The sequence below is a fragment of the Chlamydotis macqueenii genome, chromosome 8, assembly GCF_036417535.1.
Source record: "Chlamydotis macqueenii isolate bChlMac1 chromosome 8, bChlMac1.mat, whole genome shotgun sequence".
Lineage (NCBI taxonomy): Eukaryota > Metazoa > Chordata > Aves > Otidiformes > Otididae > Chlamydotis > Chlamydotis macqueenii.
In genome coordinates, this window is record NC_141563.1 from 36,798,376 (window position 1) to 36,820,419 (window position 22,044).

Below are 22,044 nucleotides of genomic sequence, written 5' to 3' on the forward strand. Positions count from 1 at the left end.
CCCTTCTGTGTCACACCCACCATCATGTGCTCCCCGCAGAAGATGATCCAAAACGACAGGAGCATGGCGTAGAAAATGCCTTGTCGAATGTCTCCAAAGAGCAACATCCAAGTCCAGTCAAATCCGATAGAAAACCACTCCACGGGGATGTTGATGAACGTCATGGAAATTCCCAGCACAAAGATGACCCTGGAGAGGCAGAAACACCATCTCTTTCCAGTTTGCAAGGCAAGGACACAGAGCCCCAGAAACCAAAGCTGTGCTTGAAGAGCAACAGAAGAAAATCCGGCACTGTTTGGGCAATCTGGCACCTCCTGGGGCTCAGTCCCTCTGAGCAGCCACGGGCAAACGCAGCTACTCATTCTCTATGGGTTTAATGGGAAAGAAAAGAGAAGCTATGGAGGTCTCCCACTCCCAGGGTGCCTGAGTGGACAGAGGAGAGACCATCCTTGTTTCCCCAAATGTAGGCTCTGCCTGGGAGCAGCAACCACCTCAGTCAGACTTGTCCGTGAGCCCCTACTCACTTCTCCAGCAGGACAGGAGCGCGCGTCATCAGCGTGATCCGTCTCCAGTACCAGACCATGATAATTAAGATGCTGGGGGTGAGGAAGGTCTTCATGGCAAACCACACTTTTGTAAAGCCTCCGTTTTGATGGATGCCCTAAGGAAAAGCAAGGTGGAATGTAACAGCTGTACAGGGTTTAACATCATCACTCCGTGCTTCTCCTTCCAGGAGAGGCACGTGCATGGCAGCACACGTAAGCACACGTAGATACAACTGCTCTTTGAAAGACATGGTTTGTCCAACACAGGAAGGGGAGCAGGTGCCTACTGAGCAGCCAGGAGACTTCAGAAGTCCTGAAAACAAATGCCAACACACGCAGCTTCCACGGCGAGGTGGAGAGCAGTCGAGAGAGGGGCACTCTGCCACAGCGTGGAAAAAGCTGGCAGAACTGCTCCCAGACAAGTAACAAGATACTCGTGAAGCTAAGTCACCGCTGGTGGGAAACGCATCAGCCAAATTAATGCATTTCTCCAGACACATGCCCTCCCACCGCCGTCTGCAGCCACCACAGCCGGCTGGCTCACTGCTGCTGCTGAGAGCGACAGTGGTGGGAGGATTTCCAGCTGGGAAAAGCACCCATGGTCACCAAGCCTCAAGCGGGGGCAGGAGCAGGGACAGCTGACAGCCATCCCAAACGCCTGCGTGGCAATGGCAGACCAGGTCCCCCTGAACCCTTCCTGTTCTGTTTCTCCTCAGCTCCTATCTGTGAGAGGCAGGGCTTAATCAGGTAAGGATTCCGCATCCGAAACTGTGGCAGTGAGGAGAGGACACCAGGGAGCTCTCGGAGCTGTGGGAGGAGCCCATGTCTGCAGGTGGTCACCAGGCAGTGCAGGAGGGTGGCACTGCTCAAGGCTCATTCCTCAGGAAAGAGGAAAGTCACGTTTGCAGGGAGGAGCCGCGCACAATGAAGAGCGGGACCTTGCTGCGGATCAAAGAGGAAATGAAGAAAGGAGCTGCAGCAGCCCCCGGGCAGACAGCACTGACAGAAGCAAGACGGACACTTACCACGAGGCGGATATCCTTGATTTCCCCGATGCCCACATTAATGCCCTTCCTCTCGTTCACGGGGAGACGGATGTTGATGAGGTAGTATTTGTGGGCCACGCTGCCGATCTCCATGAAGGGAAGGAAGTCGCAGTCGTAGTGACGGCCTTCAGAATCCACGGTCTAGCGAAAGGGCAGACAGCAGCAGGACGGCGGTCAGCCTCAGACCAGCACGCCCTCCACAGTGAGGGTCTGCAAAAGCCCTAACACTGGACATAGCTGGGACTACTGCTGGCACCAAGAGCCTGTTTGCTAAGTCCAACCTTTGCCTGGGCAGGGTCTGTGCAAGAACACCAGCAGTTTGCGGACGTTTTTGCTCAAGTTGTGGTTGTTTTGGGTCACTGAGTCAACAGCATTTGACCTCAAGCAGGTTCATGTCTCAGGCTTTTAAATATATTTAAAGTCAAGGGAGCCCTTCAAGATGAGAGGCTACTTGGGGATCCAGGTTTCCTCCCCCAACAAGCACAACTTGAGCCAAAACAAGATATGCAACTCTTTCGCACGTGTCTTGACGTGGGGTTTCTCAGGTCCTGTTTCACTAGCAATACCGTCCTCTGCACCTCGATGTATTAACTGCGTACGTGTGGCTGTACGGAAGAGTACAGGTGCTACTGGAGACGTAGGGACTGTGAAACAGGAGAGTAAGACACAACTGAAAACCACGGCACGGTAAAGAGACATCAGATTAATGTAAGCACAGGAATTACAGTGTGCAGCACAAAAAGAAACATCTTTATTTAAACAAGATGCTCTGTTCTCACTGCTAGCTGTGCTCTCTGCTCCCAAGCTTTGTGGCTTGAGGCATTAAGAAGTTATTTTAAGAAACTCTTGCCCTACCTCTCCAGGTTCTTGGAGTGCTGCAGTGTCCCTGGTGAGCTACTTCCTCGCTATTTCTGAAGAACAAGGTTTTTTTTTCTCCATCACAGAAGCACAAGATGGAAAGGTCCAAGTTCTCTAGGACAGCTTGGGGTATACAGATCTCAAAGCATTCAAGTTCCAGCCTGAGAGGACAACTACAGAGGACAATTCTGCTTGCACCTGGATCTGTGTGTTGACCTCACACCTTTTCTTCCTTACAGTTTTAAGTCTACCTTCAACTTCACCCCTTTCTCTTGTATCACCAAACAGAACCACTGGCATGTGAAGCTCATCGGGTTTTCAAAGATTTTGAGCCAACAGAAAGCTCAATCGTTTGAAAGTTATGACTGAACAACTCAGAGCTTCCAGGAAGCACCATGAAGGAAAGGAAGAGGACAACTCCCACCACACTCCCACACCTCCCCACCTCCAGTGTCATCAGAACACCTTACTTTTGGTGAGCCAAAGGTGCACTTCAACTTCCTGATCTCGATCGCGTGTGCTATTTCCTCCCAATCACCAAACATGTCATCGCGATACGCTAACGAAACATCCAGGGTAATTTCTGCGTTTTCTTCTGCAAGAGTAAGGAGACATCAGGCTTGTTAGAGAGGAACGGTACAGTGGGAGAGCCTCGAGACACTGAAAGGACCGCCAAGAAGCACGCAGGAACGGAGGGGAATGGAAATTTTTTGCATTCCAAACAACACAGATCAAATTACCTTTTTAAAAACATTTATCTCTTCTCTAGTAGAGAGGAAAGAACTTTGACTGGTCATAAAGGTCTGGTATCTCTCTAACATATCATGACTTACAGCTTATGTTACAGTTGTGGGTGAAGAGCATTATTTATTCATGTAACATTTAAAACAACGATTCATATAAAACTGGAACTTAGACAGCTGCAGAGACAGAAAGCCAAGAAGCCACCTGTCAGCCTCTTCACCACGGGCTGGCTGAGGGACAGCAAGACAGGCTTCAGCGTGGACTCTCTGCAGGTAACGCAAAGGTATGCGGTAGGTCCTTCCGCTTCAGGAAGCGACTACGTTGCGTCATGGGAGTTGCTTCAGATTGACACTGAAATAGGATCGTTACAGAAAACCACAAAAGTGATGAGGTACACAACGGTATGTACTGCATACGGAGTTACGTGAACTGTATAAAGGAGAACCCGTGCAACTAACGGGATGTTTTGTTCATTTAGACGTGACAGCAGAAGTCATCTATCAATGGAACCTTGGGTTGCTTCTGGCTGTAGGTTCACCATTCGTTAACACTGAAGCCCAACACCTTGAATAGAAAGGTCTAGAATACGCACCTTAACAAAGATGTATTCTGCCAGAGAAACGTTAAATGAAAGGAAACAAAAAGGGTCACAGAGGTCTTTAGGTGGGAGGGGAATGGAGGCGGCAGGGAAAGGCACTGCAATCGCACAGGACGGAGTTGATGTTTTCTGTACGCGTTGTTTAGTTTAAGTCATTCCACGTTAGATTATGAAGCCCTTCCCTCCACACGCACACCCCACAGCAGCAGTGCCTTGTTTCTGCCTTTACAGATGCACCAACGTGCACGTCGGTGAACAGACACAGTTTATACAGCCAGGTAAGGTCACCACATCAAAGCTGCTCGGAAACACTCAGCTCGTCCTCTCCTGGACACGCTCGCAGTAGGAGTATGGGGTGTAACGGCCTTACACATGCTCTTGCTAGGATGCTGCCAAGAGATCATTGCTGCAAGAAGGAACTGGGGCTGGAACCGACTTATTTAGGTGCCGTAACTGAGCAAGTTCCCAAAATCAAGAGTTACAGTTGAAGCCTGCCAAGCAGCAACACGTAGGCATGCTTTAAAAACCCGAGGCAAGTCTGTACCAGCTCCTCCAGATGTAAACCCCTCCTGTTTACCAGGCACAGATCCCAGGGAAGGCTCTGAAGGAGGAACACATTCTGAAACGAAGGAGTGCGAGCTGCATCTCTTTTCACAGATCAAACTCTGAGAGCTGCAGCCGTTGGAAAAGCGTCGGAAGACGGCTACAGAAGCCTCCATTGTGGAGAAGCGTTGGAAGATGGCTACAGAACCACTTGTCATGTCAAAGTACCACGCTCTCACTGCAACCAGCTCGCGCTTGCAAGCTGGCTGGAAGCGTGCCGTGGCACGCTCCTGAGCCGGGGAGGTCAGAAACGCCTCTGCAGATCTAAGCTGACGCACGCACACACGTTCCATCAGGGCTGCGTCACTGCACAGGCAGATACCGAACGCGCTCTGTCCTGTGAGGAGGGGGAAGGTGCACATGATGCCAACGCCCGTAGCTTTTCACCAGGAACCGGCTGTACGACAGCAGGGCTTGCCTGCTCTCACAGCAGCAGCCGGCGCCCGGGAATGGGCTGCAAAGGCGCATCGACACTTGATGAGCTTTGAAGTTCGGCTCCGAAACAAATCTGGTCTTCATAATTCTGAAGGGAGGCCGTTTCCTGTCTACAAGTAAGCACGAGTCTTCCAAGTGCTGCATGTCCCATATAGTTGTCATCTTTTTCAGTTATATTTTTGTTGGGAATTCGTGGTGGCACGCTCATCCAAAATGATGGGAAGGGGCGTGGATGGGCGCTGTGGTTTGGACTTGCTATTTATACAGGGTTCGGAGGTGGCTCCGTTATGCATCTGATGTGGATGCACCCAGATTTTTCTGAGCATTGTTTTCGCACGCGTGATCCATATCATCCAGATTGATATCGTGTTCTTTTCCACAGCAGCCATCAGTTAGGTTTCCATGAAACATGAATTTGCCATCTCGGATCCGCTATTTAGAAGACCAGCAAAACAGATAAATGGGAACATAAGGTTAAACTTGGCCCGGCTAAAAAGAACTACAAACTTCATTTCAGAAGCCATAAAACCAACTGGAATGCTTGGGATTAAATCCAACAAAAACAGCTTTCATTATTTCATCTTTGCAATCCAACTGTTGCTGCTGCCATCCAGTATGAAATCCAGAAGGCAGAAGATAACACTAGCGTGCGCCTTTCCAGACCAACGGATCGGAATTTCCCTCCGAATTTCCACCAGCCTCTGTGTCGAGGTAACATCTCCCATTAGAGCAGAGTTTTGTACAAAGACCCTTCAAGGCGGCCAACATAAAATACATCTGGATGTAGGTACACAGACAGACAGACGTATTTGTTTCAGCGCAGCAGACTGACAGCCCTACGCCAGTCCACCCTCAGCCTTTCACGAGCAGTCCCCACGCTCCAAGAGGAACAAATAACCACAGCAGCACGCAGTTTGGCAGAGAACTGAATTTTAAGAAGATCTGTGACTTACTCACGTTAATACCAACACGCCAGACAGGGAACAGACAATCTGGGGGGTGTGCGCCCTGTTCGCGCTCCCGAAGGCCTCTGAACCCTCAGGGCAGGCTGCGTGCCCGTGCACGCATACACGCACGGGGGAAGAGGGAGAGAGGCAGCAGCTGATGTTCCGCCGTGCCTGGCCTCAGGATAAAAGGTAGGTGCTTTAAAACAGCGTTATTTACCACCAAAACAGCGGACGGGAACAGTGAGGAGGAGGCAAGAGACTGACAGTCGAGCCAGTTTTTACTTCTGGAAGCGCTGAGAGAGCAGAGTATTTTAATTATTGAAGGCTGAGCCACAGCAGAAGGGGGAGAATACATGCAAGGATGGGAGAGATAAAGCTCCTGCAAACCTGTGCTCAGCTTCCCAGATGCCAACATGTTTGAAGAATGCAATTATTTAGTTCCTCCACGCGCGTTAATCAAGATTCTCCAGAATTTCCAAACAGTAAAAGGTAGAAATCTGCCTTACTCAGTACCGAGAGAGGAAATTGTCCACGGCAGGGAACCTCATCTCACAAGGACCACGTCAGAGCATCTCTTCACGGCCTGCTCCAGATTAACCTTGCCTTCACAGATCTTGGAGACAACATCTAGATAATTTGGAGCCTGGTAAACCCCCTCTCTGATGTTAGCAGCTCGAGCGTCAAGTGGCAAAAACCCTACAGAAATAAGACAGGTTTGTTTAGCTGATTGCATGCTCCGGTGATGACCAAGAAGAAGAGATGTTCCTGCTGGGGTTCCCAGCCTCTCCAGGACCCTCCTTTCGCAGGGCTGTGAGATGCTCCCAAGCAGCTCAGAGCGAGGGACTCCCCAGTACCTGTCACGCTCCGAGCACCACCAATATATTTTTTTCACATTGGCGTTTTACAGCCAGACATTCAGTGCCCAAGACCTTTTCCATGATTCACTTTACAGCATGATATCAGCAGAGGATATCGCATTACTCACATTACAATAACCTAAAAATAGAGAAGTCGTTTCAGAAGACAGCTCTGTGCCAGCTGCATACTAATACAGCTGTCTGGAAAGAAGTCTATGCAAGGAAACAGAAGAAATTCTAGAATTATTTGCATTACATTTCCATGCTTCACCAGCTCTCTGAAATTACAAAACCTACCAAAGAGGCCAAAATTGGATGAAATTGGAACAGGAGGCTGCAGTGCTCAGCCACAATTGCTCTCCAACTGCAAAGAAACCAGAAGTTATTCTCACTCACTGACATTTTAAGTTCACTGGCTGTAAGAAGAGAAGAAAACATGATTTCTTTAGACTGAAAAATTTGTAAAGCCCCCCCCCCATATTTTTACGCCATCTGATAAACAGAGGCATCGTTACCTCATGCCCAGCACAGAGCAACCCTCACTTTGTACTCCCCTCAGGGACACTGCGTTCCTAGATGTAAATCCAGTATTAAGCCATTCCAGGTTTACCTTTCCCCAAGGTGAAACTGAGACAGGAAAGCCAAGAGCCCGGCTCTGGGGGCTCCCGAAGCCTGTGGCAGTCCGGGAGCGAGCAGCCCCCAGGTCCCCGCTCCAGCTAAGGATGGATACCAGGGAATTATTTCTTGGCACGTAGAGGGTCACGCTGCAGAGCAGCTCAGAGAGGAGGACTGATGTTCCCTGGTAAGAACACTGCGGCTTGCCAAATGCAAATGGCTCAGACCTATGGCAGCAGACCAGGCCAAAAAATAAATAAAATTTTTTTAAAAAAGAAGATAAATCCCTCCAAGCTCACAGCACATCCTCCCACGCTTCTCTGAGGTATCCTGCCCACAAGAGCCCAGCAGCAAGACGTGCCAACCAGCAACAACTAAAGCAAAGCAGGAATGAATTTTTAAAGTGGATCTGACGTGCAGGGAACAGAGAGGTGACTGTCTAACTGCCGAGGAAAGGGGACTGCACGCTCGCCGCAAGCAACCCCATCTGTAGACGACTGCAGGGCTGCTCTTGTCAGGGGGAGGAGAGGTGGCTCCAGGAGCCGGCGCAGCTGCCTGTCCTGCCTGGGAGCGGAGATCATCCTCTCTAGGACAGGTGCTGTTGTTGACAAGCTGAATGGCCTTCATCCTTCCCCCGGAACAGCCTGGTGTTCCTCAAACCCAGCGCCGGGAACTAGACTAATTGCACCGTAATGGAGTAACACTTCAGGTTCAGAAGCAGCCTTTTGTGCACTGGAAACCAGAGGATGGCTGCTGCTCCCGGGGGATGCAGACAGCGGTGGCAGGGATGGACGGCTGCGCACCAGTGACGCCAGGCAGGGCTCTGGCTGCTGCCCTGTGCCAGCAGCTGCGCGAGTGCCTCGGGCTTCCTGCATCCCAGGGCACTTTGCGTCCCAGCGGGAGCAGGTCACGCTTGCAGATGTTGCCATCCTCATGAGCAGCACTAGGATTTCCCATCACAGCTTTTGCGATTGAGGTAGAGGTGGTTTTAAGAGATCTTCATCTCATTTCTCTATCTGCTGCCTTTCCCTGTTCTGGAAAGGGTTTTGTAATAATCGAATGTATGATGCATCATAAAAGGACAAGGACAGCTTGGGCACAGAAAACCTTTTCCTCAGAGAAACAGCAAGTCTGAGTCTCTCGCAGCTTTCTGTGAAAGACAAACAGGAGGGAAGTAGCTCAGCTCCTAAACATCTGCATTCTGAACACACCTGCGTTTCGAAAACATTTCTCAGCATCAGCATTTCAGAAGTCCAGAGGTGAACAGGACAGGGGGCAGATCCAGGGGCCTTTCGGGAAGCCCAGCCCCTGCAAGGCCGTGGGCAGCTCCCGGGGCACCCTGCCAGGGCCGCCCTTTTCCTCCGCCCCGGGAAAGCCCTGGCTGGCTGGCTGAGGAGGGCTGACACACCGGCCTGACCCAGCTCTCCGGAGGCGAGGGGAAGCGCCTGCGTCACGCCCGTGAGTCACCTCGATGGCTCCCCGCAGCATCCTTGCCCCCAGAGAACCTGAGCCCACGCTCGTAGCAGATTCAAGTTTTTGTTCTGTGCATTGGCCTTGCTTAGGACCTGCATGGGAAGAGGATGACCACGTGCCTTCGGAACCAGGCGACAGTTCCAGATGTGGCTCGGCAGCAGCCCCAGTGAAGACCAAGAAGGGGAGCACCGCCAAGACCCTGCACGGCTCGCATTGACTTTAAATTCTTCGGACCACGCTGCGGGGTTTTGGGAGCCGCCAGAGACCGGCGGCCAGCTTCCTCAGGCAGGTAGAAGCATGTGCAGTTACCAGGCCGTGCTTTCCTAGACGATCTGAGGCAGCTTCAAAGCAGTCATGACGACAGTGACTGGCCGAGGCTCCAACGCCTTCCAGGAGCCGTCCCTGGTTTGGCACCAGCCCCTGCTGGCGTTAATGCAGCAGGGCCACTGCTGGCTTTGAGGTCTCAGATGAAAGCTTGAGAGAAGAAACTCAAATTGTTCATTTAAAAAAAGAAATGAGGTTATTTCATAACTTCAGTATTGCCTCTTTTGAGGAGCTAATTCCAATTAACTGATCAATTAAGCTCTTATGCAAAGGTAGCAGCAAGATACAGAGACATACATGCAATTATTTTGGCCTAACAAGGTTTATTTTTATTTAATCTGTTACAACACCATCTAGCACGGAAGAGATGTGTTACTCACTAGTTTCTTAGATTTTACAGTTAATTTACATCTGCCTTTGGCTTGGCACAAAGTGTAGGAAAATAGCACTTTAAAATACTTTCTTCAGTCAATGAAAGAAAAGATGTGCCAAGTAAGCTCCCACCGTAAGTACTAACGTCCCTCGTCTCCAAACGCTTCTTATAAACAAAAACCACCAGCAGCTACTGAACTGATAATGACCAGAAATGAGTCTTTCCCAGCTGCAGAAGCGGTACGGCTCACCCCAGACCTTGCTTTTATTACCCAGAGGGTGGCCCAAGACAAGCTTTTCTGCTTTTATATCTCAAAAAAAGTTCCCAGCTTTGAAGGACTTGGTCACTGAACAGCACAAACGATGACCCAAAGAAAAGGCTCTCTGCACTTACAGGAAAAATTACCGTCAAAAGCTGCTTTAGCATTTCAGCAACCTGCTCCCAGATGCTCAGCCACTTACTGACTCCAGCTCAGTGGTTTGACTTTAAAAGCCTTGGAACAAAGCGTTATTTCTCTAAACACAATTATCTACTGAGGTCTAAGAAGCTGAGGCCTTAATGAAGTTACAAAGCTACTCTGTCTGTACTTGAGAGATAATTATAGGGATAAGAACACACATGTAAGCTTTATACAATCTCATTTTTAACTTATCTTAATGATGCTACGTTAAATAGCCAGGAAGGAACAGGTCCACGCTGAGCGGGCAAGGCAGTGACGGAAAGTTAAAGCTTCAGCAGATCTACAGCGACAGGGCTGCAGGCTGCCAGCTTCCCTCACACCGCCACGCACGTTTGCTGGTCCACATCCCCAACCCAGCAGCCAGTTTCCGAAGGATTTGCTCCCTGAAGAGATCCACCACGTGGTTACATGAACACTACAGCCAGACAACAGACAGGCTGCAGCCAGGGAAAGAGCTACAGACCAGTTTGAAAGTAAATTCTTTATTTATTTTTAGATTATACTTGTTAGCAAGAGGGATTTTTCCCAAACACTTTAAAACACACAAACAGACGTGCAACTCTTCAGTAAGGGGCAGACCAGCATTGCCCTTGCTGCTCCCAACGTGATTTTGCAGATTTTTTTGCAGGGTTATTGTTCAGTGTGAGGTTTGCCTTTTTTTTTTGGGGGCGTATTTTATCTTCTTCCAGGTACTAAGGGTGAATCCCATTCAGAGCACTTCTTCCACGGTCCATGCACCTATACAGTTTTCCAGTTAATTTGGATGACTGTGGTTTCAAGGCCAGAGGGTACTTTCCATCTTACATATCAAATCCTAGCAAAAAAAAAGTATCTCACAACAATTGATGAAAGGTAGGGCAACTATTTCAGTTCACCAACAACCAACCTCAGATTGAAGAGGTTGAAGTTATTATTACGACAAAGGCTCAGTGAATAAACATCAACTCTTCTGCAACTGGTGCCCAATGCAGAGCGTGTGTTTAAAGACTCAGACATGAGTGTTACTCCTTCTCAGGAGCTCCTCACGTAAACTTATGGACCAGTAATTTCATTTACCAAGTACTTTGGCTCTCAGTTTAGAAACTCACCACACAAAAGCATCTGGCAAATATGGAGCAAAATATCATGGCTTGAAGTCTTCAGCACTGGGAAACCAGTAACTAGATCAAGTCTTTCTGGTAAGGATTTTAGGGCAGAGACACATACAGAAATAGGACTCCCTAAAATTCTCATGACTGAGTTTCACCACCGCCGCACAGACTGAAACATCCAAACTAGAGCAAAGTGAGGTGATGCTGCTATTCCGGCAGACCCGCTGCCTCCAGAAGGGACATCCTCACTCCTTACTTGCTCCAGCAGATCTTCACCGGTGGCCCTGGCACTGCCTCGTACGGCAGCGACCAACTCAACCTGCTAACCGGGCAGAGAGCTCGCCCAGCCAAACCCGAGCTTCTGCTGAGGAGGCTGCGCGATGCCGCTCACCACCTGCCCAGCGCACGCAGAGCCAGCACAAGGGACAGGATGGGAACGTGCTCCTGCATCACCTCGCTGTAGCGGTTACCATATGGTGCAGGACAAAAGCAACTTTAACAGAAACACGCTGGGAAATCAGACCGCAGCATCTAACGAACGATGGAGAGGGACTTACTCAGGTCGTTGTCCATCTTGAACGCGATGTCCAGCTGCATGATGAACAGCATGAACTGGAACCAGGGGCTCATCTCCTTGCCGGGGAGGGGAACGTGTACGGCAAACACGATGTCGTTGGCTTCGATCTGCCTGCTCACCGCCTCGTCAAAGTCTTTGAGCTTCTCGCAGTGGTTGAGTCCCCAGGGCACCAGCCACTTGGTTTTGTGGTGGTTTTTTCTGACATCAATGCACTTCACTGACGTGTAAGGAACGGCTGTAGTGGGGCTGGGAGCTGCAAATGGAAGAGAACCACATTGTTAGCATGTATAGATAACTTACGTAGTGGTTTCCCCACCAAAATAGATAGTCCCCCATTCAGCTATTTGAAAGCAACTTAAAACAAGTGCATCAGATTATTCTCCTTCACAGCCCCTTGATCTTGCAGTTAAGTAATTACGTTTGTTATGTCTACAGACGTATTACTGACTGTAGTGGGATCAAATTCGGATTAGCTGAAGCAGTGGGAATCTGCCATTTCAGTCTCAGATACCTCTGTTACACCAAAATCACACGGAAAGTTGCTGGCATCTTCTTCTGTGCTTCTAGTTTGCTCACTGAGGCAAATCCACTTGCAAAGCACGCGGCTATCACAAACCTAGACAGCCCAGGGCCATCACCAGCATCTGCTGTCTGCAAACTTGCCGTGCGAGCCATTTCAGCCTTACCAAAACTCCCTACGTGGAAAGCACGGCGTAAGCTGGCCAGCTCCGCGATGCTCCAGAGATCCTGGCTCACCAGCTGCTGCTAACTGCAGAGAAACATTTCGCATGAAGGCGTTTCCTCCTCCTGCTCCAAGTCAGGTGTGAACTAATGACTATTACAACCAAAGATTTGTCTTTCTTTCCCCAGCCACAGTTTTTGCGAGACCTTGAGAGAAAAGAAGCCGAATAGAGATCTTGGCTCGGAAACGCTCCCCTAACTCGGCACAGCCCCCATCACAGCAAGTGACGAGGGTACCCTGTGCGCATGCACAAAGCCATTTTCATTGTATCTAAATCATGTATAACACCCCAGACGAGATAATATAATCCTCTGTAGTTTTAATTGCTTGGGCTTTACATCGATGACGAGACAGTCAGAAACTCTGAAGTAGAAACAGGGACGGAAGCAGGAAAAAAACCACGCTGCACTTTCAGCCAGAAATTCAGCATAATATACCTTCAAATCCGAGAGAAAGAAAAGGCTTTTAAAAACTCAAATATATTTCCAATGTAGTTCCTTCCATGCAAAGAATTCTTATGACAGTGGTTCTGCCCTGTTCCCAACACCATTTGGGAAATAAGTATTTTAACGCATCGAGAAGTGGCCAACCATGGGGAGGAGGTGAGCTGGAACGGCTCCAGCTCCTCATCTCCCCGGTACGGCCCAAGGGGCCTCCCTGCGTCACAGCCAAGTGGCAAGAAGGGCAGTAGCTCCCCTGTCCCTTATGGATCTAGTCCCTTTTTGTCACAGAAATAAGTATTTTTTTTTTTGCACAACAGCTAGTTCAACACATTTTAACGGCCAATGCATTTCACTGCAGTTAAAGTGGAACCGCCCCGTTTTCTGAGGTATTACCAGGAGTCTTGTATGAAGAATTACTATTGGACATGCCGTAACGAATTTCTTTGTTTCACATGTTTTGGGAAACAGATCAAACAGGTTAACTCCTTCTTTTCAAGACGTTAACCTTTTTTATTCCCTCGATTTCTGTTTTCACTAGGATTTGAAGAATTGAAGTTATGTAACACAAGTTTGTGGGACTACATTTCTGAACAACCCCAAATTACCCAGCCCTTTTTAAAATGGAGAAGAGGCTTGAAATTCAAAAGTTTAAGTGTAAATTTAAGCTAATTATGTAAAAATGCAGGTGACAAGCACTGAAGTGTTCCTACCAGAAGTAGCTCATAGAATAACAGACAATACAGGCAGACAGAAGAACAGATGACTTGATGCCAAAGCCTCCAGAGAAACAACGCCGGGGTGGTCACCTAGAACTGCAGAGAAGCCGGCCGACCCCGCAGAAGGCTGTTTTCACACTGTCACCATCCTCATTCTGACAGACGGTCCAGGACTTCCCAGACGGATCACAGCCCACCACAGAACTCCAGCAGCAAGCACGAACACCCTACCCACAAACTTCCAAGTACTTCAACGAGAAAAAACAAACCCAGACCGAGCAACCCCCACCCAGCCGCCCCCAGCCCCGTCCGGGGCAGAGCCAGCTCAGGGTTCCCCGGGCTCAGCACGCTGACATCCGCACGCGCTACGCCCAGATGATTCAGACCTGGCTCCCTTGTAATTTGGACGCAGCATCACAACAGCAGCTCTACTGCTGTTTGGGACCCAAGCCAGGACCTCTGCGTAGCATCCTCGCTGCCGTGCCACCTCGATAGGAAGATGACATCCCCGCTCCTTCCTACAGGCAGGGCAGAGATGAGTCAACGTGCGAGTCAGGAGGAAGTTATTAAAAAGCAGTTGTTTATAAACTGCATATTTTCAATTTTTTTTTGACAGCAGTAAGTTTTTTTCCAGCTGAAGAGCAGCAGTGATGCTGGCATAAAGGGTGGGCTGAAAGGAAAGGGATTTGCTCAAGCAGGAACTCCCAGATCCATCCCTGCTCTTGCTAGCAATCCACAGCCTAAGCGCATCACAGACACGGAGCCCTGCCGCATCTCAAAGCCTCGCTGCATCCAGCAACCCTCTGGGAACCGCTGAAAGCTCATACGTTGCAGCAGCCCCAGAAAAGAACAGATCACTGATATGCCAGAAAGGAGCAGCAAAATACAATAAAATCAAGCATTCAAAAACCAAATGAGACATCTAGCTACAAGTTGGGATTACAGAACGCTTTAACGACGGGCCGTGAGCGTGTAAAACACTGCAGCATTCCTTCACCATGCCTCGACGCAGAACCTGGTAACCACGGCTAAATCTGCAGCTGTGAGCGAATATTAGGAATATTCCTGAGAAATGAGCCAGACGCTCAGGCCAAGCTCTCAGAGCTTTCCAGCTCTGACAGATCTTCGTGCGATTCAGAAGTCGGCATTTCTGCACGAAGAGACATCGTTACTTCTACAGGGAAGACGAATGTTTCTTGCTTTGATGCAACTCGTTACAGCCATAAATACATGTTTTCATCGCAGACTGATTATGATTTTAAATACTTGGCACGCTCCCTCAAGGATCCCCTCTGCCAAAGTTACCGAGTTGAGGAGCAAGAGACAATTGCTATATATTCCTCGTCGGGAACTGCACACCAAACAAATGTCGGCACTTGGCTTCCATTACTGATTTGGCTCCGGTCCCGTTAAATTCAAGCGAGTGTTGAACCAAGCGGAAAAAAATGCTTTGTGCAACTGCAGCCAAGTCAACTAACAGCATTACAAAGTGCTATGCAAAACAAAGCTAGCATGGAGGGATTTCAGCGAAATCGCGGTGCCAAGCGGGCTGCTTTCAGCCGCTCTGCCCGCCGGCTGGGAGACGCTTCAGCTTTACGTATCAAGCGATGTATGTCAGCCTGCAAGTGATTAAACAGCCGTTTGTGCATCACACAGCGGAGAAGCCTCAGCCCGCACGCCGCGATGAGAAGCGCTGCAGTAACGCGGGTACCGTGTGAGGGGTTCGCAGAGGGACCAAGGAGCAGGGCTTTCATCAGGAGGAGTTCGCAGAAGCTGCTCGGGAGCATGGCTTTCCAGGAGGCAGCTCAAACGGGAGCCAGCCCTGCGAGCTTGGGCTGGGGCTGCCCCGGGAAGCCCCACGAAGGAGTCCTGGCTCCAGGGGCCATGAGCAGAGACCCCTCACGCCAAAGGGCTGCTGAAAGCCGTAGGCACGAGGCCACCGGAGCCGCTAGCACTGTCGGTGGATACTTCCAACCTCCCTACTTAAGAGGAAGAACTTCCCACAGATAAGTTTAGAGACAGGATGATTCACAGCAGACGCTTTCAGAGTGACAGCTGTGATCTCCAAGAGGCCAGCGTGCCTGTGGGAAGCAGGCAGGAGGGGACCGTCACCACCAGAGCCCTCCGATCATAGAATCATAGAATCACATGGTTGGATGGGACCTATAAGATCATCTAGTCCAACCGTCTTCCCACTACCATTGCTGCCACAGCTACTAAACTTGTAGCTCCTCATCAAGCCGCCTCTTGAACACTGCCAGGGACGGCGACTCCACCACCTCCCTGGGCAGGCCGTTCCGGTGCCTGACCACTCTTTGGGAGAAAAAGTTTTTCCTCATGTCCAATCTAAACCTCCTCTGGTACAACTTGTGGCCATTTCCTCGGGTCCTGCTTGTTGCCTGGGAGAAGAGGCCAAACCCCCGCTCATCACAACCTGCGATGGGACAAACCTTTGAGATCTTCCTTAAAAACCCAGGCAAGCACAGACATGAACATAAAACCAACGCAGCCTGAACAACCTCTTCTGCAGCTCCCTGGTTTTCATGCTAGTTTGGGGAGCGAAGAGAGCGTACCCTCTTTGAACCTTGTCTGCATACGTGCTGTAAGTGCGTCTGTCTTAAAGACATGCGATGATCCCCATGTGCTGCTGGGGAACGGGGAAGCTGCCCACTCCAGCCCCCCCAGAAGAGGCTTTGGAGGTGCCCGGGATATCCCAAATTACCGCAGGTCACAGCAGACCCTGCTGTTCCCTGCCAGGGCAGCTTCCCAGGGAGGGTTTGATGAACTTGCAAAGCCATTTCAGTTCTGTGTTACGATTGAAGCAACTCCTGCGTACAATTTCCAGCAAGGCTTTCAGCAAGACTTTTCTCACCTTTCATATGGAGAGCACTGTACAGCCTACGGTACATTGGCTCAAGCACGTGGATTTTCTCAAGCTATGTCCCCAAGAAACAGCAGCAGTGAAAAGGGACAGAGACATTTAGTGCTAGGCAAGGTGGCCACATGCATATAAGTTGAATTCCTTTCAGTTTTGAATGATCCAAAACTACGCAGTCTCATGTTGACTTGTTTGTGGTGTTTCAGCCAAAACTAAGGTGATGACGGTGTTAAAGAACAACTCTAAATATGAGGATTTGAAGGAGACATCTCAGCATACCTTCTACCAACTGGCCAGAGAGGTCAAAGACCTGATTTGATTCAGCAAAAGATGTCACGATTTGGTTTCTCAGCACTGAGAACCATCTTCATTGCCAAGACAGAGAGGATCTCTCTCCTACATCTCAACTGGAATCGAAATTCTTTCACTTCACGTAGACTAAACAGAGCACGAGCAGAGGCAAACAGCTGAAGTGATTCATCACAGAGCCAGGACACCTCAAGCCATCCAACACTGCTCCTGCACCCCTACGCTCTCCCTTGTAAAATCCTACAGCATTTGCTGAAGGAACTGAGCATCCTGCCCCAAACACCAGCAAACTGGTGAAGAGCGATGAATTCTGAAGGGACCTGGGGATCCAGGCCTGTCCATCACTGGTGTCTCGCCTTCTTGAGCCTCTGGGTTAGATCCTGGTTACTAAGTCTGGCTTCCAGAAATCCTCAGAAGTTTTAATTCCATTCCAGATCACTGCAGCACTGCGGCCAACTAAATGAAACAAATGGAGTATTTTTTTTTTTTTTGGCAGAAGTTTTATTCAAACTTCACCCTCCTACTTTCATTTCTTAAAAAGGAAACCAAACACCCATTCCTCCAATCAATACAAGCATAACTAATTAAACACAGCATCCCAACCTTGATTTTGTTAACATAACTTTTCAAACAAAAGATAGAGCCTCATGTTACAGGGTTACAGTTCCTTGGGCAGCATATTAAAAGTGAACCGGTTCAAAGGGAAGAGCACTGTTTGGTGCTGAGGAACCACAGATGCTGATGAACCAGAGCTACTCGGGACAGGACAAGACCTCTGGAGCTCTCTCATCCCACCTCCTGCTCGTGGCAGCGCCAGCCAGGAGGTGAGAGCAGGGCGCCCAGGGCCTTATCCCACCAGGTCTCGAAGCTGGTTACTGCTCCTGGGATGCTGACGGGCTGGCTCTTGCTGTCCCCGTGCCCCTGTTCTTATCACTTCACATACAGATTAAATATTAAGTTACTACATAACAGCAGGAGTTGAGTTTACATGAGGTATAGATTACTGTCAGCTGCATTGCACGCACATACCATTCCCAGTGAGTATGTATTCCACTTCTTAGTCACCACTTACTCTGCTCTCTCCTCTGCATGCCTTGAACCTTTGCCCTGTATCAGAGTCACATATCACTCCTCAAAGCAGTTTGCAGTGCGGTTTCTCCAGCCCAGGAGATCAGACTGACAAAGCGTTACCATTCTGCAAAATCCCACACCGGATGGAGAGAGGCAGTGGGAAACCCCACTCTCGCCTGCAAGGGTGAAGCCTCCCCACGCCGAGCAGCAGCTGCATTTACAATATTTGGCGACTGCATGAGAGCATCTGCCAGGGAGCACGTCACGCAGACAGGACACCACCACCGCCAACACACTCACTTTTTGACTCTGAAGAGTCACAGCTGCTTTTCGCCGAGAGCTCCCACTTCTCTCGTGTGCTGTGTCCCAGGTCTTGCTCTTCCCTCACCCCCGCAGACGTTTCTGCTCTTCTCCACCCAACCCGCTCCCTCCCACTGTAGCGGGATGCTGATGCTCAGCTGCCCCTACAGAAAACTTAGCTTAGCTGAGACAGAATACAAAGACATAGAATTAAAAAAACAGAGAAAGGAGGCCTTTTGGTGTCCATGAGCCTTAATGAATCTTCAAGCATGGGAAAAATGACATGTCACCTTCAAATCCCTGAGAGAAAAAACCAAAAGTTAAAACTGTTGGGTCTTTAAGAAGAACAGAAGAGAAGAAAGCCACTTCCTGCGAAGGGCTATCAATCTTTAATAAATACCCTTTCACATCTTTGTGCCACAAGCAAAGCTTGTTCCTTCCTATCGCTCGGGCTCACCTCTCCTGCAAAAATGCAACAGAGAAAACTCATTTAGACAGACTGCAGCACCACTCGTAGCCCACTGGAACTACCCTGAAAGACGTTAGCAAATAGCACTGCTCTGCTGTCGAATTATTATTTTTTTATAACTCTCAAAGCCCTAGTTGGAACCTAGGGGGTTGGAACCTGATGAGTGTTAAGCAATTAACGCTTTAACATCTCTCTAGTACAGCAATAAGTAGCTTTCCTTCAGCTTCAGCGATGCTGCCCTTGAAGCGGTCTATCTCCATTAACACGTAAGCATTCATTGCCCCTTTCTGAGAAACGCAGAAAATAAGATACTGCCTGTGAAGGGGAATGGAAGAAAACCACAAAAATACAAAAAAAAACCCACACAACTGCTCCACTGTATTTAGACTTAACTCTTTAGGTTAAAAAGACATTTACTATGAGATAAGCAAACGAAATTTTTCAAAAATCTTCATTTTACAGTATAATGTATGCCTAAATTTGCATAACACAGTTTATTAATTTCAGTACTTTAATTAGTTCTTTAAAAAAGTCCTGCGATAAGCTTTCAAACAACTCCTCCCCCCTTCTCCCGCGAAGACGGCGTTCAGCCCGGTTACAAGAGCATCCCCGCTCGGCTCCCACCGGAGTACTCACCCCTATGAGATATATTTTGCACCTTCTCATCTCGAACACCTACAGCATTTCAAATTAACCACTGACCCTTGCTCTGGCACTCCAAACAAGCCCTTTAGAAAATCTCAATTGCATTGTGTCGACATTGATTAAGGCCTGAATCCCAGTGACCTCATGCGGCGTTAACTTCTCCCATGCACCGGGGGCTTTCTGCTTTTCTACTCAATTACCCCCTTCCGCGCGGTGCCAGCGCTGCCCGGGAGCGCACACAATGGACTTCTGCTTCATTACGCTAACCGGCAGCGGGGTAGGAATAAACAAGCTAATTTACCATCCGACAGGCCGAGCTTTCCCAACTAGAAGGGCGAGAACCTAAATAATATTATACACACACACTTATTTAGAAATATATATCTACTGCAGCATGAAAAATTTTCTTTTCTACTTCCCTCTATCCTGACGTCGCCACTACGAGTTTAAACATGTTAATGGGAGTGACAACTAACACAGTCTTTCAATTTTTATTACTGGTTACTATCTTTTTTATTACTGGTTACTATTTCACAAGCTGCATGAAAACCTTTTTCTGAACACTGCAGCAGCTTTTATACACAGAATTGCTGTATATTTAAATCCCCCAATTCATCTATTTAAAAAAATAAAACCCAAACAAACACTACCTACTGGAAGCCCACTCCCCTTGGGAAAGACATATATTTATGATTTCACTTCAGGCTTTATCGAGACCACAGGGCACCATTTCCATCCTTATTTACAGCGGGAGCTGCCAGACACACTGCTGTAGCGGAACAGATTTTTTCAGTCCTACAGGTTTCACTTTCTTTTTTTGTTTCAGAGTGTACAGGTGAAGCTGTCTGAACCACCAAAGCCTGCTTTGGGAGATGGCTGACCCACGTCCACATCCTGCAGCCAGGTCTCCCGCTCTGGATGTGGGGAGCGAGCCAGGACCAGGCTGTGCCCGTGCCCAGCGACGGCGCGAGCAGGAGCCCAGGCACCCTGCGAGGCTGCTGCCGCCCAACACCAACCAAAGGGCTTCTGAGGAGCAGTCCTGCTCTCGCTGATAAGGGATTATTCCCTCAGCCCCAGGCAAGTCACGAAGCAAGAAAATGAGGCAGTGGAGTGACAAGCAGGCTTGCTGGAGGACTGAATGAGTGACCCCCACAACTCACAGACATATGCAACAGCAGCAACAAATGCTGAAGTAGGAGTTCCACAAATGCAGAAACATATATTCAAAAGTATTTAATTTAAAAGAAAAAAAAAAAGTGGTAGAATTGATTTACTAATTGCCAGAGACTGTTTCATCTTCTTCCAAGCGGGCCTTTATCAATTTTCGACTCAGACGAAACGCATTTCCTGCTACACCCAGCCAAGACATTAAATCCCTGCAAACAGAGCTCTAAAACAGCAGTATGACCCAGGTTATCCAGCAGCTTTTCTCCAGAGCCCCAGCCTGCAACTCTCCACGTCGCCCACCACAGATAACAAGATACCCTGAAACCCAGAAATACTCAGATGTGCGAAGAATCCCATCTGCATTTGAATAGGAGGGCTCAGATCCCGGGGGGCTTCCCCGGGCTGGGGCCCTTCAAAGGCTTTGGGAGGCTATCCGAGAATTATAACCCGACTTCAAAGGCTCTAAATGTCATTTACTAACGAAAAGACTTCCTGTTTAATCTTGCAAAGCCCTGAGAGGCAGCAGGACCGCCGCTCGGTAAGCGTTCAGGCTACGTTTAAAACCAAGCCTGTTTAGCTAGTATCCACGCAAAGGAAGAGCGGAGCAGCAAGAGGACTGTCCTCTTTACATAAACCACGAGGCACGGAGCTCCTGACACATCTCCCAAGTCAACCATAGTTTGGAAGCGACGCAACTGTGAGAAGAGCAAAAAAACCCAAGCACCTCGGAGGATTTCCAGCCTCCCTGCCCGCTCCTCAGGCCCCCACGGATGTTTCCGCCTGGGAACTCTCAGTTTCTGGCGCATTTGCCCATTCAGCTACAGTTACAGCTCTTAAAAAGAAGAATCAAGCAGACTTAAACTAAATAGACATGACCTTTCATGTCTGCTTTTTCATCGGCTCCCAGCGCTTCTGCCAAGGCTGCAGCGCTGCAGGAATGTGTCTATAGAGAGGAGTCCATTGGCATGCACGTCCACGGTGCAGCGCCGACCTATTCAGCACAGCTCGCCCGTCTTCTGGAGAGGCCGGCGACGAAAGAAAGTCAGGCACATGAAAACCGGCTTTGTCCTGGAGCCCACAGACAGGACAGGAGGAGGACGCAGCCACGTACCTTCGAAATCAAGGCGTCTCTCCTGTCAAAAGATCAGTTCAGCCCTAGGAAGGGAATGAAATCCGAGGAAGGAAAATTAAATCCTGGGAACTCACTGCTCAGGAGCCAAACCAGACATTTAGGTAATGAACTGGAATTGTTGATAGCTGCTCAGCCATTTACACACATGACTCATTATCTCTCTGGGCGAGACACACAAGTAAAGAGTTTTATTTGCTCCAGTCAAAACAATTCTGGTTTTTTTCAACCTTAAGCCGAGGCAAGGGAGCAGTGAACCTGCACCTTCTTAAATGCATCCCCGTCATCCCAGAAGACTCATGTGCTAAACAAATACCTCCACTTTTCCAATCAGTTAAATTTGTAAAGCGGACGGCTGGGCCCGGGCTTTCAGCACTTAACCACATGTATGCCTGCTCCGGGGCTTTGCCTTCACTATGGAGAGGTTCTCCTGCGCTCAGTCAGCTCACGCGAACTGAAACAAGACAACCTGCGACTTGGGACAAGGCATCCTTGGAGTCCTAGAAGGAACTCACGTAAAATAAGGTATTGAAAAGCTGCCTTCTCTATAGCTTGTCTGAAAGAACAAAAATCACCGTTTTGAAGTGGGGATATCGCTGCACAGAGCTCTGTTGTCCGACTTCCTCCGG

The 22,044-nt window shown here is 49.0% G+C and overlaps 1 protein-coding gene across 1 annotated transcript in view; it reads right to left on the bottom strand.

Annotated features, from left to right (window-relative positions):
• Positions 1 to 22,044, bottom strand: part of WLS (Wnt ligand secretion mediator) — a 35,301-nt gene that overhangs the window by 8,105 nt on the left and 5,152 nt on the right. Inside the window, exons 2-6 of the mRNA XM_086753860.1 lie at positions 11,527 to 11,799; positions 2,920 to 3,044; positions 1,571 to 1,732; positions 525 to 661; positions 21 to 189 (exon numbers count right to left, since the gene is read on the bottom strand). Coding sequence (XP_086609986.1) covers positions 21 to 189; positions 525 to 661; positions 1,571 to 1,732; positions 2,920 to 3,044; positions 11,527 to 11,799 — 866 coding nt within the window. The remainder of the gene's footprint in view (positions 1 to 20; positions 190 to 524; positions 662 to 1,570; positions 1,733 to 2,919; positions 3,045 to 11,526; positions 11,800 to 22,044) is intronic.